This window comes from Trachurus trachurus (genome assembly GCF_905171665.1).
Source record: "Trachurus trachurus genome assembly, chromosome: 18".
Classification (NCBI taxonomy): domain Eukaryota; kingdom Metazoa; phylum Chordata; class Actinopteri; order Carangiformes; family Carangidae; genus Trachurus; species Trachurus trachurus.
Window position 1 is genome coordinate 3,297,566 of NC_139909.1, and position 17,157 is coordinate 3,314,722.

General features: G+C 42.0%; 3 protein-coding genes across 3 annotated transcripts; 1 reads left to right on the forward strand and 2 right to left on the reverse strand.

Moving 5' to 3' along the window:
• Positions 1-3,367: 3,367 nt before the first annotated feature.
• Positions 3,368-5,358, reverse strand: LOC311001544 (butyrophilin subfamily 2 member A1-like; the record flags this gene model as incomplete). Its single annotated transcript, XM_083992628.1, has 3 exons — positions 3,368-3,483; positions 4,337-4,711; positions 5,277-5,358. The coding sequence occupies 3 exons, from the start codon at positions 5,356-5,358 to the stop codon at positions 3,368-3,370; spliced, it is 573 nt and encodes a 190-aa protein (XP_083848754.1).
• A 3,223-nt stretch (positions 5,359-8,581) lies between these two features.
• LOC311001353 (sialoadhesin-like) lies at positions 8,582-12,696 on the reverse strand. The gene is made up of 6 exons (XM_083992425.1): positions 12,629-12,696; positions 11,814-11,849; positions 10,067-10,333; positions 9,142-9,390; positions 8,883-9,044; positions 8,582-8,733 (listed from the first exon to the last, which is right to left on the reverse strand). The coding sequence occupies exons 1-6, from the start codon at positions 12,657-12,659 to the stop codon at positions 8,648-8,650; spliced, it is 831 nt and encodes a 276-aa protein (XP_083848551.1). The 5' UTR covers positions 12,660-12,696; the 3' UTR covers positions 8,582-8,647.
• A 978-nt stretch (positions 12,697-13,674) lies between these two features.
• Positions 13,675-16,439, forward strand: LOC311001362 (butyrophilin-like protein 2). The gene is made up of 3 exons (XM_083992438.1): positions 13,675-13,777; positions 15,110-15,484; positions 15,665-16,439. The coding sequence occupies exons 1-3, from the start codon at positions 13,705-13,707 to the stop codon at positions 15,883-15,885; spliced, it is 669 nt and encodes a 222-aa protein (XP_083848564.1). The 5' UTR covers positions 13,675-13,704; the 3' UTR covers positions 15,886-16,439.
• Positions 16,440-17,157: the final 718 nt, after the last annotated feature.

Consider the following 17,157-nt stretch of genomic DNA (forward strand, 5'->3'; position numbering starts at 1 on the left):
AAGCAAATATATCATCAAACCATGAGATACAGCTTTTACTGTTTGGTCCTGTTGAGCTGTTGCATCAGCTGCTGACTTTAAACTTAAAAAGAAACTGTTTGGTCCGATGTTATTCAGCTGATCGGAGATCAACAAAACAATGTCCAATGGAAACAAGGAATTTGACTCAAAGGTTTGTGTGATTCTCCGTTACATTTCCAGAAACCATCCCAGCTGACCCTGGACAGACCGTAACTCTGCCATGTCGAGCTCCCAGCAACACTGACGTCATAGTTGTGGAGTGGTCCAGACCTGAACTGGAACCAGAATATGTGTTCTTGTACCGGGACGGGAGGTCCGTTCCAGAAAACCAGCTTCCATCTTTTAAGAACCGGGTGGAGCTGAAGGACAGAGAGATGAAGGACGGAGACGTGTCCATGATCCTGAAGAACGTGACCAGAGACGACTCGGGAACATACGAGTGTCTAGCCGTCCTGGGAGAAACAAAACGCTTGAGGAGGAGGAAGAAGAGAGCCAATCTGAAGACTGAGCCCATCAGCATCGTCCACTTGGATGTGAAGTCCAATGAGGTTCACTCAGGTGAATCTCAGAGTCCAGACTCAGGTGAGTCTTGATGCAGCAGCTTCCTGGTTGTTGATGAACCATCACAGATCAGATGTTGTGTGTTTTGTCCAGATGTTATTGATGATGTTGACTTTGTAGAAAACAGTTTGTCTGACTTCATGTGATCAAAGAGCAGTAGATAATGTCTGGCAGGAGTTTGAAGACACATCACTCACACTGCTTCTCTCTGCAGGAGGTACAGAGGACCTCAGGGTGGAGGGAGGAGACAAGGAGAGAGGAGTCAAGGTGGAAGGAGGCAAGGAGGGAGGGATCGAGGATCATCATGCTGGACTGGGAGTCGGTCTGTCATTTGTTCTGGTTTCTGCATCTGTTGTTGGTTTCCTGATCTGGAAAAAGGGTCACAAAAGAATCACCAACTCCTATTTAAAAAAATCACTGTTATCAGTAAATAAAGATGGAGATGAGTTAAATGCAGCAGACACACCAGTGTCTGTCCTGTCAGAGTCTCCTAGTCCAAAACAAACTGAGTGACGAGTCCAGAGAAAAACTATTGACGAGGAAACATTTCTCACAAGCTGATATTGTCTGTTCCACTGTGTTCATGGCCTAAAGTGAACACTCTGATCCTCCAGTCTTTATCCGTCATGCCGCCTCCTCCGTGAATTGCCACCTTACCGTGGTGGAGGGGTTTGTGAGCTCAGACGATCCTGGGAGCTGTGTTGTCAGGAGCGCGATCAGCTCCTGGTAGGGTCTCCCACGGCAACTGGTCCCAGGTGATGAGCCAGACTAAGAGCAATTCAAAAACTTGTACTAAGTACTATGGACCAAGCAGAGGCAGAATCTCTGCTTTGGCCTCCGGAGGCTGTGCTGGTCATCAGTCAGCCTCTTTGACAAATAACCTTCTTATGCCAACCTTGATTGGTGTAAGTTGGTTTTTTAAACATGGGTAACCCGGCAACACTGCCAGCTGATTATGCTGGAGAGGACACACACATAACAGTGGAGAGAGAGAGTGAGCTACCAGCTGACACATCAACCAGTGAGACACGTTGATCTCTGGTTGTGTGTTTTTGAAACTTACTGTGGGGCTGCCGCTCACTCTTTCTTCCCAGAGTACAGTTTTACTGTGCAATCATGTGTGTTTACAGTGTTTGTGGTCTAAAAAGTGTTGAACTTGTATCAATTCTTACTCGACCTGGGAATTGTCCCCATTCTTTTTTCTCTCTTCCATTGCCAATTTCGGTGAATGGGTAAATGATGAGAAAAAAGTTAACTGTTGGCATTGACTGACTGGATTCAATGGGGTAATTTGCCTCTGTTGTAACCCAGAACTCTTGAGTTTGAAGATAAGGGGTGCTGTCAATAAGAGCGTGTTTATGAAATGTTTCCTTGTCAAAAACTCTGGGATTAGATACAACCTTTCCTTTCATCATGAAAACAAATTAAGCTTCTGTCAAATAAGTGGTGTATATGTTCTTCACAGTAAAAGCCCCCAGTATGCACAACATTACTGTAGTTTGTTGGTGTAAGACACTGGATTGTTGCAGCTGCAGCTCATCTTAATTTTCTGGTTGAATATATCCCCCTGTTTCATGTTTTATCTTTAATTAACCACATGCATATGAATAAATGTACTCGCTTGCTGATTCATTAATAAAAATAAAATGTAAAATTGCAGAACTTTAAAGGACTTTCTTCTTTTGTTTTTCACCTTCCACCTTCTATCGTTTTTTAGAATTTCAGTAACTGCTTTTTTTTTACAGTTACAAACCAATTCAGAAAATTGAACCAAACATTGAGATTATGGTCAGTAAACCTGATGGAAAACCTTACTCAACTGTCATCTGCAAAATGTGAATACAATGTTCTAAGCACATTCCTGTGGTAAGAGGCAAACAAAATGGCTGAGGACGGTCTGAATGAGGAAGTCAGGGCTTGAGTGTGTGGGCTCAAACTAAACATGACTCACCTCTTCTGAATTTACAGACTTCCTCGCTGTGAGTGCAACACTTAGAGAATATCTGTGCTAAACCAGTTCCTTCAACAGTGACTCCATGGTTCCCACTGGAAATCTGACATCAGAACATTGCTTTACCTACCTACCAAAATAGACGTTATCTCTGACTGGAATGAATGAGAAGCATTCAAGATGTTTGAATAGAAGTCTTGGGTAACACTTTACAATAAACTAGACACTGTTAAGCATTGGTTAAGTTTGAAACATGCATTATCACACTCACAGACCGTTATCTCATGTCTAAATCATTGTCTGTATATGTGCACCATCAGTGTTAATCTATATACCATGGGTGTGGTAGTGGGTGTTACGGGTTACTGCCACCTTATAAATTATATGAACCACTGAAATCTCACAAATTACTGTTTGTTACAAACTGAGAGCAACACTGGTGTTAAGTAACTGACACATGTGCAGTATAAATATCCCATTACAGTGCAGTGCTGCTCTCTGCTGGTTAATGGAAGTCATCTTTGGACTAAACATAACAGTGACACTCTGAGCTTATGCTAAGCTAGTATTTGAGATGGTTTATAGTTCCCCTCACCTGAGTCTGTTTTTTAATCATCATCACTTGTTTCATGTGCACATACATGGCTGGTTGTGCTATAAGTGTCCATGTGCAGGTGATCAACCTTATGACCTTTTACTCAACTTGGTTGAAACTGAGAAAGGAAACCAACTCTGAATCCAGCAAATAAATGAAACAGTTTATTTTATTCTTTCATTAGAAAAAATACAGTAACATGTCAACATGTGTCATGTGCCACGCACAGCGATAAGCACTCATCTTTCTCCTGCAGCTGCATCAGAGCCGTGTTGTAGCTTCACGGCTGTGATTCCTGCATCATCATCATCTACATCATCATTTGAATTGAATTGCTCTTTGTCTGGCTCATCACCTGGGACCAGTTGCCGTGGGAGACCCTACCAGGAGCTGAACGCTCCAGACAACACAGCTCCCAGGATCCTCTGAGCTCACAAACCCCTCCACCACGGTAAGGTGGCAATTCACAGAGGGGGGGTAATAGAGATTTACAACACTTTACTTGAAGGTATCGTTATAAGAGTGACATGTCACAGTCATGAACGTGTCATAAACATTATGTCAATGTCATAATGTTGTTATGAAGTGTCATTCAGTTAACCCTAACCCTACAAACCCAAATGACAATTAATGACAACGTTATGACATTGACATAATGTTTATGACACGTTCATGACTGTGACATGTCACTATGATGACGAGAACGTCAAGTAAAGTGTTGTAAATCTATATATATATATATATTTATACACATTGAAAGCTCATTTTATGTTTTCACACCAGTTGCCTCCAGCAGGAGGAGCTCGGCGGGTTCTCTGTTTCATGTGTCTTCTAAGTTTCATGACGACCCAGAAAAACAAACAAACAAGAAGAATTGTTCCAACAAATGAAGCAACAGCGACAAGTCCATAACGGCCTCTGATGTTTCCAACCACCTCTTCTCTATCGTTGTTTCCACCGTCCTGGTCTCCTCCTCCTCCTCCTCCTTCTTCTTCTTCTTCTTTGCTGTGTCCATCTGCAGAGAGAAGCAATGTGAGGCATCAGCTGTCAGGTAGGTGATGAGTCTTCAAACTCCTGTCAGACCTTATCTACTTTGATCACATGACTTAGACCAGCTGTTTCCTACAAAGTCAACATCATCAACAACATCTGGACAAAAAACTGTGATGGTTCATCAACAACCAGGAAGCAGCTGCACGAAGACTCACCTGACTGAACCTCACCTGGCTGATGAACAGCCAGGTAGATGGTGCTGATGGGCTCAGTTAGCAAAGTGGCTCTTTTCCTGCGGTTTGTTTTTCTCTGGAAGACTCGACACTCGTATGTTCCTGCGTCGTTGCTGGTCACGTTCTTCAGGATCATGGACACGTCTCCGTCCTTCATCTCTCTGTCCTTCAGCTCCACCCGGTTCTTAAAAGATGGAAGCTGGTTTTCTGGAACGGACCACCCGTCCCGGTACAAGAACACATATTCTGGTTCCAGTTCAGGTCTGGACCACTCAACAACTACGATGTCAGTGTTGCTGGGAGCTCGACATGGCAGAGAGACAGACTGTCCAGGTTCAGCTGTTTGGGTTAATGGGACTGAAACAGACAAACAAATAGAGCAGAGAGGTCAAAGGTCAGATATAGGTGTGTCTTGTGAGAGCCAATAAAAACAACTGGAACAGTCTGAGTTTTCATGGTGACATTTAATATGTGTTCATCGATGCACAACTTTAATTCTGATAAATCTTCATCATGGTTCATAATCTGTTAAACACAATAAATTGACAGGCTGGGGGCGCTATTTATTGAAATAACTTCCAATGTTCTTTATATCTCATCAAACTTAAGTCCATCAGGTTAACTATTTACAGCAACGGTGTAATTATTGGCTCCAGTCTGTCATATAACAATCATCTGACTGATATTAATGACCAAAGGTTGCACTGATAGGTGTTACACCCATTGTGAACTTTAGCCTCCAACATCACCACAATTAAAATCTTAGAACACTGATGAGTTTCAAGTGTAATAGTCGCCATTCTGATTAATAACGTAGAGTTTGTTAGAAATTTGTATATAGATTCCTTCAGAGACGTATGTATGAAGTTCTTTAACAACACAGCTGAATATGAAATAAAATGTGAAGAGATGAACAACTCACCGTCAGTAGAAGACACGAAGACCCAAAGGGACAGAAAGGTCCCACTGAGTGACACGGGCTTTACAGCAGACATCTCAATCATGGTAGATTGGATCTCCCTTGGGGAGGGATCCCTCCTCTGTTGCTCACCTTGAGGTTTCTCCTGGTTTTTTCTTGGGAGTCTTTCCTCAGTCGATGTGAAAATCAAAGTGTAGAGGATGTTTTAATGATGCTGTTTAAAGCCCTTTGAGACAAGTGGTTTGCAATAGTGCCTTGCTTGTCAGTCACTGATGGAGATGGAGCTCTTCACATCTTTTATACTATGGAGGGTGGGTGGAGTTAACATGTGGTTGGTTGAGGAGGATCTTGATCAAAGTTTAAGATGATGTCACTAGAAAACTCCTTGTGCCAGTGCCACCACAGTTTAAAAAAAACAACCTTTATTTCATGATGTGCACAAACATATAAGTCAAAAGATTGGGCACATCTTCTCATTCCATAGCTTTTCTCTATTTTCATTACTTTCTACATAGATAGAAGATAGAACAAAGCAGAATATGTTTTAAATGTTAGATTTTTCAAAGTAGCCACCTTTTGCTTTGATGACAACTTTGCACACTCTTGACATTCTGTCTTTAGCTTCATGAGGTCGTCACTTCCAAAATCATCTCAATTTAGGTTTAGGTCAGGTGACATATTACACTTTTGTTTTAATTGACATTTTTGTGTTTACTACATAACTCCATATATGTTCCTTCACAGGTTTGATGTCTTCAGAATCTACAATGTAGAAAGTGATACAAATGAAGGAAAAACACTGAACAAAAGGCATGTTTTGACTGATATTCCATATTATGTAAATCCATATTAAATATTAGTGGAAGAAAATGGGTTATGGATGGACTCGCTGAATTATTTATTGTTAATTACTGCACTTAGTTGTTTATTATACAGGGTTGGGGAGTAACGGATTACATGTAACGGCGTTACGTAATTAAAATACAAAATATGAGTAACTGTATTCCGTTATAGTTACAGTTTAAATTGATGTATTCTGATTACAGTTACTTTCTTTTTTTTTAAAGGATTACTTGGATTACTTTAGCCTACCGCACACGCAGGTTGCACTGACGGACGCTTGTTGCACTGTGGCGAAGTTATAAGGGAGAGGGACGGACAAAACAGAGTACTAAACTCGTTGGCCGTCACTGGTGAAGTTGGCTTCATTTTGGTAGTGGCGCTATCGGGATGCCCAGCATATTCCTCTTCAATGTCCGGTCTCTGGTAAACAACATGAATGAACTGCGACAGGATGACGTTTTGGACTGTCATGTGTTTATGATGAGCTGCATGTTTAACAGCAACGTCACGCTGTTTCCAAAACCACACCGACTTCAGCAGGGACGTAAGTTTACAGTAGGCCTAAGTCATAGACTGTAAAAGGCCTAAGTAGGCCTACAGTTTTTGTGTCACCCTCGCCCTGCTCGTCAAGCTGTAACAGATCCGACCCGCAGTTGTTGAAGCCCGGACCCGACACGGACCGACACACTAGCATTAATTATTACGAGGCGAGGCCGGCCAAAATAAAAAAATAAAAAAGGAGATGACGCCTGAGGCCCAGCCCGGTCAAACCAGCGCCTCCGGTCGGGTTGGACCGTCCATCACCTAGCCCAAAAGAACCAGGCAGCCCAGACCAGAGAGCAGAGGAGAGAGACAGCAGAGTAACAGGTGTGTGTGTGTGTGTGTGTGTGTGCGTGCGTGCGTGGGTGCGTGCGTGCGTGCGTGCGTGCGTGCGTGCGTGCGTGCGTGCGTGCGTGTGTGTGTGCGTCTGCCTGCTGTGAAAGATAGGCTAATTCTAGGCTGAAAATCTCAGGACACATCAGCTCTGTGAAGCTCAAGCAATATCTGACAGACAGATGAGAATAGGGCAGATGTGGTGGAAGAAGACAGTGTGGCCTGAAAGAGACACATGGTGAAGCAGAGGATGGATAGTTGATACTTGATGGATCGGTGAAATTATGATCTGTATGCTTCAGATACATGCTCCGGTTGTGAGAAATGGGGCTATATGTCCAAAACAGAGGCATATCCCTTCTATTTGCTTGTTTTTATTGTAGGTTTTAAAAGATAATAAGTACATTTTGATTCTGCTCTACTAATGTTGCTTGATTGTTATTTATATCTATATGAGGGTTTTCTAATCTTATAAAAATTAAATGTTAAGCAAGATTGGCAGAGCAGAGGTGCTGTGGTGTCAGATGTCAGTTTGATATGCACTTATGTAAGTGGCAAAGAATACAACTACACACACACTACACAAGTACTTTGTGTAATTGGGGTTTATTTTGCAGTCTATATGACCTCTGGATGTCTAGACATTGTATGTCTTTTTGCTTGCAAGCTAGACCACCTTGGCATGACAGGGGCCCCTTGCTGTACGGGCCCCCCCAAATTTTCTAAAATTGCCCGTGCTTCTACACTCACAAACAAAACCTATTTTAAAAAACATGTATTTTTTTAGGGTATTCTGCATGAGTAGGAGGTTCAGAGGCTGTAGTCTGAACTGTAGAGCAGAGAAAGCTGCTCAGTTTTAATATAGCCTAAGCCCACTAATTCAATGTGTTTGGCGATAAAAAAAACATTTACTGTAAATGTGGCTGGGTGATTAATAACAAATTAAACTGTGGTTTGACAAATTCAAACACATGTAGCCTATTGCTAATGCTTTTGTTTAAAGCCACGGTAGCCTACAGTAAGATCATGTGTAAGATCATTCAAAGCAAATTCAGTGTCCCAGTCAAAGGCGCTTAGGCAGGCGATTTTAAAGTAATCTAAAAGTAATCCAGAAAGTAATGAAGTTACATTACTTTACATGAGTAATCTAATTACATTACAGATTACATTTTGGGACATGTAATCAGTAATCTGTAGGGGAATACATTTTAAATGTAACCCTCCCAACACTGTACACCACTACAAACTGTTATACCTACAGTGTCCACCAGGTGGCAGGGTAAAATCATCTAATCAAGCCCACTAGTACACAACAGCCAGTGGACAACCTACACAGCTCCATTATTTACAAACACTATGTAATAGTAATAAACTTTTGATTAATTATTGTTATTTGCTGTATTTATTTATCTTTTTAAATTATGTATATTGTTACTGGTTTGTTGCGTTTACATTTACATCCTGGATTGTTATTTGGATCCTGATCTGAGACAATATCTTTGATATCAATAAAGAGTATTGGTTAACGTCTTGACATGATATGTATTTATTGAATCAACACATTGGCAGGTGCTGCAGTAGAACAACAGATTAACAATGAAAACTTTCTTCCTGCATGGCCAAGCATCACATACGGCAGCAGCAGCCAGATGTTCAGCTCAGAAGTGATGCTCCGTGGTGACCGCCACGACATCATCGCCATCCTCAGCCAGTCTCTGCTCAGCCTGGGTTGTTGGTGCTGTTACTAAGGAGATGGAGACAGGTTGGTTGTTTCCTGCCAGGACTTCACCATAAGGTCATTGATGATAATGCAACTAAACAACAACCAACAGTACAGAAATGGGTGTTACTCAATGGATGATTGATTTATTGATTGATTAACTGATACCATACCTGTGGCTCTCTGTCGATACAAAGACACCATGATGACAGTGGAGACGACGTATGGACAGAACACAACCAGGTGGTGAAGTAGAGCAAACACAAGCTGGAGGGGAATGGATGTGGGGGGCGGAGCTGAGGCAGAGGTGGGAGGAGCTGAGGTTATAGGTTTTCCTGTAGGGAGAATCTCACCTGGTCAGGTGTGGATAATGTGGATAAATAAGTGGTGAGGCCCTTGACCTGTGGCCTCCTGAACTGTGACCCTCCTGACCTGTGACAGCGATCCAGCTGGGTGGAGACCCTCCATGATCTGTGATGTTACAGCTGTAGAGGCCTTCATCAGACTTGGTAACATGGTGGATGGTCATGTGACGTGTAGGCTCAGTCCTGATGAGGGAGCCATCTTTATAGAAATCAGCTGAGACGTTGGAGGGAAGGGTCTCCTTTGATTGACAGCTCAGAGTGACATCATGTCCCTCCATCACAGGGAGGACAGGACTCTGCAGCATCACTGGTCCACCTCAACACAGAGACAAAGTACAGCAGTTGATCCATTTCCACACAGCTTCATCAACACTCAGTACGTTTACATGACACTTGAAAAAACCGAATTATTGCCTTAATCCGACTATAACTGGAGAACTGAAGTGCATGTAAACACCTTAGTCCGACTGAAATCGGAGTTGGAGAACTCTGATTAAGACACCCAGATAATGCGATTGGAATTCGATTTTCTCCGTCATGTATACGCCTTAGTCGGAGTAGAACTGGACAATGGGTTGGGACAATGCATGTGCGCATGCTCCACAACTGTAGAGACAGCACAGAGTGGAGCAGAGAAGCCGCCCAAACCCGGCAAAGTAAAGAAAAAAACCCAACGTCAGCGCCGATTCAGTGCATTTCACAGACTGGCGCGTCAGGTCGGGAACTGCAGTTGAGAATTTATTATTAAGCTTACTAAATTGTTTATATTCAGTTTTTTACGAGGTGACAGAAAATTCAACAAGACAGGTGGGCGTATTAACCTGCTGAAACGACGGGTGACGCCACATGAGGGGGTGGACCCCATCAGTTATTCGATTTTCTCAGTTGCATGTAAATTGAGACAAGGACAGTCCGCCAAAATCGAATTTTGAGCATAGCTCGATTAAGCTCTGCATGTAAACGTACTCACTGACTCCACAGTCTGATCTTACCAGCCACAGTGATGTTGATGCTGCTACTGGTTGTTCCTCTCTCTCTCAGCTCACACCAGTAAACTCCACTTTCCCAATGGAAGATGTAGCTGATCTTACAGGAGGAACCATCTGGTCGTCCCCACCCATCTCCACACTGAGTCATCTGCTGTCTGGTTGTGTTCCTCATCACCTTCCATCCAGCAGAGCTGTCGTCCTCCTCACAGCTCAGAGACACTGAGTTTCCTTCAAACAGCTGAGAGCTGCTGGGACTCACAGTCAGACGAGCTGAGGGGACAGAGGGAGGACATACAGTAAAGTGTTTTCACATTCGCTTATTTAACTTTTTGTTATTTTGCTGCTGTCAGATAAGAGGATCTACAGTATGTGAGCTATCGAACTTTACAAAGCCATAACTGTGATGGATGGTCAAGAGAGACCTGTGCCAAATTTCAGTTGTCTTCAGGATATTTCAGTTTGTTCCTTTTTGATAAATTTGCAAAGATATGAAATAAAAAACAGGCAGGCAACAGACAGGCTTCATCCTCGGCTGAGTACTGATTTATCTGCTAAAAACCAAAATCCCCCACATGCAGAACCATCACAGAGCCACCACTGCACTAATTATGAAAGAATATAGTCATATTATATATGTCAAATTAAACGGCAGAAGCTGGCCCACAGCCTGTAAAAACCATGTTTTTATGACCCAAACACTACTCAAATAAACAACTAAACATCAAACTTCATGAAGCACCTCTGTGTGGACCCAGTCGCCACATTTCTGGCTCGTGTTACTGTACATTATGCAAAACACATCAGCTACCGCTCATCTGAAAGAGCCGGCTACAAACATTGGAACGATAGGAGTTGCGGCTACATAGAAGCACGGCAGAGAGAGAAGACTGATTCTGAGTGGCTCATGAGAAGAATTCTGATTCTGATTGGCTGCCCGTACTGTCAATATCAACGTGGGTAAACCCTTATTCTATTGGCTCTAACGGTTCGAATGAGCTGTCAATCACTCGAATCAACCATTCCGCTGCAGAGATAGAGCCAGGCATAACTGCACCCAAATAAGCTGCTCTCAGTGCAGCTTTACACAGAGGGACACAGAGGGCCTTGAAAGTAGTTGTTATTTAGTTCCAGTTGATTCTTTTTCAGTTAGTTTATGCAAATTGTGTGAAAATAAAGATTAAACAATGGTTTATAGTGGCAGGTGGTTCCAAGCTGTGCCAAAAATGGACATTTTGGAAAGCTCGCCTGAATATTTTGTAGTAAAATCTCAATCATTTTGTACTGCTTCACTTTATCAGAATCAACCACTGCAAAGATAATGTTCATACATTGTACAAGCATTTGATGGAGGTTTTGAGCTCTTCACCAGTAACACATACAGCTACACATTTCAGCAATTATCAATTTCTCTTTTCCCTTTACTATGACACCAGAAGTATTCAAATAGATCTTCTGGTTGCAGAGATATACTCATTTTATTATGGATATGCAATTTTTGAGAAAAGGCCTTGAAAATAGGCTCGGTTATAGTTGCAGGCCTGGTGTCACTTGCCTGCTGGGCTATGAGACCTCTGGCCTCTCAAAGACTAGCTCACTATTATCAGTGTGTTGGTCATGGCAGAGGAAGAAGAGACTTGTGGTTTCACTACCTACGTGCCTGTCATTCAGGGTGCACTGACATGAGACATGTTCAAAACAGGTTTCAGCCCCCACATGAGCACAACACCGGTGACAGAGGAAGTCTTCTCACCTTGTACTGCCGGGCGCCACAGCAGGGAGGTCAGAGCTGCAGAGAAACGACAGGTTGGTTTGAGGTTTCATATCTGACATGTTTCTAGAGAAGCAGGGGAGGACAGGAAAGAGGAAATGGTTCTTTTTTTTCAACACCAACCTGGTCGTCTGTATTGGGGACACGACGTACTCTATTACACCGAAAGAGTGGCTTTGTTTTCAAAGAACAAAATTATGATATTTACCCAGTTACCAATGTCTCCATCACAGAGTAGAGAAATTATTTCAGAAAAACAGAATTGTTGCACATATGAAGTGATCCCAGACACAGGAAGTGTCCTTCTAACATCGAACATAACACACCTGATTTACAAAACTTATCGTAGTGGATGTTGATTTCTAAAAAAAATGATTATTTTTCTTTCTTTATCGATTTTTCTGTATGGAATAATTTTTGACTTTTTAGGGTCTACTGCTGTGAAACACCCTTAAAATGTTTATTTATTTTTTATTTTATTTTATTTATTTATTTAAAAGGGACAATACACATTAATGAACATTCGTACGTGTGCACAAATGTAAATGCGTCAGAGTTAGCAACTTGCTAATTTGCATCCGTAGTCCCTTGGCAGGTAACACACAGACAGAAATACACAAAAATTATACAGTGGTTCACAATCATATACACATTCATACCTATACATAAAGTGCATGTGATCTATAAAGTGCCTGGTATAAAGTGCCAGTTTCTAAAGTGCAAGTGCAAGTTTAAATAGATAAAGTGCATGTCTAAATGGATGGAGTTAAAACAACAATGACAAGGAGAAGACTCACAGAGCAGCGACAGCAGAGATGCTCCGTCCATCTTGACACCTCAGCGGCTTCAGGTCTGAGATATTTTCACAGGGGGCGTTAAGTGAAACCTTCCTGAGCATACAGTACCAATAAGAACATAAGAATGATGCGTTCACTGACAGTCCAACAAACACGAGAGATGATTTTGTTGTGCTGTGTTTGAGAAGTACTGTTTTGATCAGAAATATGAAAATATTTTATTATGATTTAAAATAACTTTGTTTATTTAATGAGGAGAGTGATTATCATCCTAAAATGTCGATTTTATAGATGAATTTAGACATATCTCAGCAGAAGCTGTGTCTTCCTGCTGTGGTTTTGTGAAAAGGACACTTCCTTTTTACTAAACCAGATACAGGTTGTTTTTGCACTTTCACACCTTCTTGGACAGCATGTTGTTGTTGTTGTTGTTCTTCTTCTTTTTGTTGCTGTTGTTGTTGTTTTCTTGTGGTTTGGAAGTGAGTGAAACCAGAATAAAACTAGAAATACAATGAATAACCACAAATAAAATCAGGTTCCTAGAATGGACCATAAGTCCAGAAGGTAATTATAGAATGAAGACACAAAGCAGTAAAACAGCCTAAAATATACATGAATAAAACAAAGAAAAATAAATCTATTGGATGAAAAAGATTCCCAGATAAAGTCAGACTGAGGAGGTGACTCCAATGGAGCTGTGTAGTTTATCCACCCTCTGGTTCTCCCTGGCTGTTTTAGTCAACACGCTGCCATCTAGTGGAAATTTGTCGGTTACTGCAGCGTGACTGAAATGGCAGGGGCTGCATATCAACAGCTGCTGGGGGGATGTTCCCAAACTTTACCTTGCAAATGACATTATTTCATATGAGTGTAAATATGTCTCTCTTGGGGATGTGTTACTTTTTTTTTTTAAACACAAAGACTTTTCCAGAACCTTCCAGTGACTTCATGATGCAGTTGTAACAAGATCCGCCCCAATGATTAGCTCCACCCGCTGTATAAAAACTCTGGAGAAGCTTCTTTCCCGTCAGTAACACACCAGCAGCTTCTCCCTCCACAAGCCCCCCTGGATCGAGATGTCTGCTGTAACATCGGTGTTACTCAGAGGGATATTGTTATCCCTCTGGGTCCCTGTGTCTTCTACTGACGGTGAGTTGTGCATTGTTTTATGTTTCTGTAAACTGTTTCTGTTAAGGCGTTTCATAGAGGCTACCAATGAAAGAAAGGAGAGGGGGGGGCTGTGTCGGACAGTCGACATTTTTACACTGTGTTGGTGATACTTTTGGGTTTCTACATCGATTTAAACAGAGATTGTTACAGATTGAGGATATAAAACAAGTGTCCTGACTCCTGACAGTAGAGAGAGGTTTTTATGCAGCAGGGTGAAATTCAAAGCGACAGAGTCTCTGTTGAAGGAAGAAATTTAAAGTGCGTCACAGCTGGTTGATGGGTGTGTCATGGCTTCTGCAGCCTGCGCCTCAAAGATATCCTGTGTCAGACTGGTCCTTAGTTTTTCCTAGTTTATGCAAATGACCCCTTTTCACAGAAATAAAGAAAACAAACATTAGACAACCGAGGAAAGACGTTTAGGAGCCACAACCATTTCTCTCTGCTGAGTCACTGAGCTGTTGGCCATCTTTTTTTCTTTTTTTTTTTTGAATATTATCTTAATTCACCTCAAATTCACTGGATGACAGTCTGGATTAAGTTATTTAAAGCAGAAGTGAGTGATCCGGTCGTTTTCGCTAATGCTGCGTTCCAGGCAGGCTTTTGAAATCGTAAATTACAGCTTCAAGTCACAACTTACGACTTTGTAGCGTTCCAGGCAACCCACTCGTGTTTTTCCGACCTGTTTTACCTGTGAAAGTCACTATAACGGCCACTCGTAACTTCCGACCCGTGAACTCGTACCAGATCAAACTGATACAACTTCACAGGTCGGAAAAACACGAGTCTACGAGTTTCCTTGAACGCACCATAACAGTCCTCGTCGCTACGTCACCACATTCACGGCGTTCCTTGGCTGCACACACAGCCCTGCATGCCGTTCTCTCTCCTCATTGGATAAAAACTGTAGGATACGATAAATGTTTTCTCCTCGGCTCAGAGCAGAGCAGAGTGACTGACAGACCCGTGTTTCGGTCCAAACACTCTATGTAAGTGATTGCTGTCGTAAGATATAACTATTTAAGACTTATATTAACACAAATATATCACTTACTTCTGCTTTAATCAAAAACTTAACTACTTTGTGCAACAAGTGAATGTAGATGTTTGTCCAGTGATTAAATGTCAAACTATGAATAAGTAAAGCTTCTAAACTCTGTAACCCTCTGTATAAACTGTGCAGTAACTCTAACTGTGTTTGCAAAAAGAGCAGGTTACAGTGATGAAATGCAACTTTTTATTGGCTCTCACATGACATACACTTTAGTGATCTGACCTTTGACCTCTCTGCTCTGTGTGTTTTGTCTGTTTCAGTCCCATTAACCCAAACAGCTGAACCTGGACAGTCTGTCTCTCTGCCGTGTCGAGCTCCCAGCAACACTGACATCGTAGTTGTTGAGTGGTCCAGACCTGAACTGGAACCAGAATATGTGTTCTTGTACCGGGATGGGTGGTCCGTTCCAGAAAACCAGCTTCCATCTTTTAAGAACCGGGTGGAGCTGAAGGACAGAGAGATGAAGGACGGAGACGTGTCCATGATCCTGAAGAACGTGACCAGCAACGACACAGGAACGTACGTGTGTCGAGTCTTCCAGAGAAAAACAAACCGCAGGAAAAGAGCCATTTTAAAGACTGAGCCCATCAGCACCATCTACCTGGCTGTTCATCAGCCAGGTGAGGTTCAGTCAGGTGAGTCTTGGTGCAGCAGCTTCCTGGTTGTTGATCAGATGTTTGCGTGTTTTTTTGTCCAGATGTTGTTGATGATGTTGACTTTGTAGGAAACAGCTGGTCTGAGTCATGTGATCAAAGTAGATAAGGTCTTAACAGGAGTTTGAAGACTCATCACCCTCACATTGCTTCTCTCTGCAGATGGACAGAGCAAAAGAGAAGAAGAAGGAGGAGGAGAAAACCAGGATGGAGGAAACGACGATAGAGAAGAGGTGGTTGGAAACATGAGAGGACGTTATGGACTTGTCGCTGTTGCTCCACTTGTTGGAGCCTGTTTGGTTTCCTGGATCGTCATGGAACTTAGAAGACACATGAATCGGAGAAAACTTAAAGATGATCCCCCCCCCCTCCCATATGTATAAATGTACATATAGTATGTACACTTCCAGTCCAATGTTTGCACAACTTCTCTTTCAGTGTTTTTGCTTTATTTTTTATGACTTCCTCAACAAAGTATCTCAAGAGTTTATCTCTGACGTTTTAAAGTATGTGCCTACAATGTAGAAAGTAAAGAAAGACCATTCAATGAGTATGTACGTCCAAACTCGACTGGAAGTGTAAATCTATATATGTACATTTATATATGCAATCATCCCCCTCTGTGAATTGCCACCTTACCGTGGTGGAGGGGTTTGTGAGCTCAGAGGATCCTGGGAGCTGTGTTGTCTGGAGCGTTCAGCTCCTGGTAGGGTCTCCCACGGCAACTGGTCCCAGGTGATGAGCCAGACAAAGAGCAATTCAATTCAAATGATGATGTAGATGTTGATGCAGGAATCACAGCCGTGAAGCTACAACACGGCTCTGATGCAGCTGCAGGAGAAAGATGAGTGCTTCTCGCTGTGCGTGGCACATGATACATGTTGACATGTTACTGTAGTTTTTTCTAATGAAAGAATAAAATAAACAGTTTTATTTATTTGCTGGATTCAGAGTCGGTTTCTTTTCTCAGTGTTTTTGACTTTTTAAATTGTGTACTGCTCAATTGATGATGAAAAACCAGACTCAGGTTGAGATTCGGTGCTGTTGCTTCCTGGTTGTAGCTTAGCATTAGCTCAAACTGCAGCCACCATCACAGTCACTGGTCGACTATAAACTGAACATCTCTGTAGATTATTTACACAGGCTTTTCGTAGGAATTACTATCACTCCCATAAAAAAAAGAAAAATAAACTTTCTGCATCAGCTTTTAAACTAGATTACTTTTAACTTCCTCTTTGGAACGAGTCCAAATTAACCACAGGCCCATGTGAGCTCTGACCTCTTGACCTCTTGTACACAAGATACCAGAATAATAGCTCAAATTACTTCCTGGAGTTGTTGTTTGTACAAGTTTGACCTTGGGCAAAGTTGAATGATGCAGTGTTGTCTGAGTTTTGATAACTGAAATTCTTTCCGTAACTCAGCTGCTGGTGAAAGTAGATAACAGCCACTCAGCCTGTTTTATGACCTGTTTACACCAGATATCTGGCCTTGAGTCTGTAACAGAGAGGGAAATGAGTCGTGAATTATTAAACCATCTGTGTTGGAATGTCCCCCTGTGTCATGTGTGTGTTGAGATCAAGATAATCACAGACTATAAAACTTGAATGTGCACTTGATGTTCATTAATCACACATCTGCTTCTTATCTAAACT

What these genes read in the sequence shown, in the direction of transcription:
- LOC311001362 (XM_083992438.1), top strand. Translation starts at nt 13,705, where the DNA reads ATGTCTGCTGTAACATCGGTGTTACTCAGAGGGATATTGTTATCCCTC. An exon ending in CCCTGTGTCTTCTACTGACG is followed by an intron (nt 13,778 to 15,109) that starts GTGAGTTGTGCA and finishes TGTCTGTTTCAG; the next exon opens with TCCCATTAACCCAAACAGCT. An exon ending in GCCAGGTGAGGTTCAGTCAG is followed by an intron (nt 15,485 to 15,664) that starts GTGAGTCTTGGT and finishes TTCTCTCTGCAG; the next exon opens with ATGGACAGAGCAAAAGAGAA.
- LOC311001353 (XM_083992425.1), bottom strand. Translation starts at nt 12,659, where the DNA reads ATGGACGGAGCATCTCTGCTGTCGCTGCTCT. An exon ending in CATCAACATCACTGTGGCTG is followed by an intron (nt 9,391 to 10,066) that starts GTAAGATCAGAC and finishes CTCTGTGTTGAG; the next exon opens with GTGGACCAGTGATGCTGCAG. An exon ending in CAGCTGGATCGCTGTCACAG is followed by an intron (nt 9,045 to 9,141) that starts GTCAGGAGGGTC and finishes TTCTCCCTACAG; the next exon opens with GAAAACCTATAACCTCAGCT.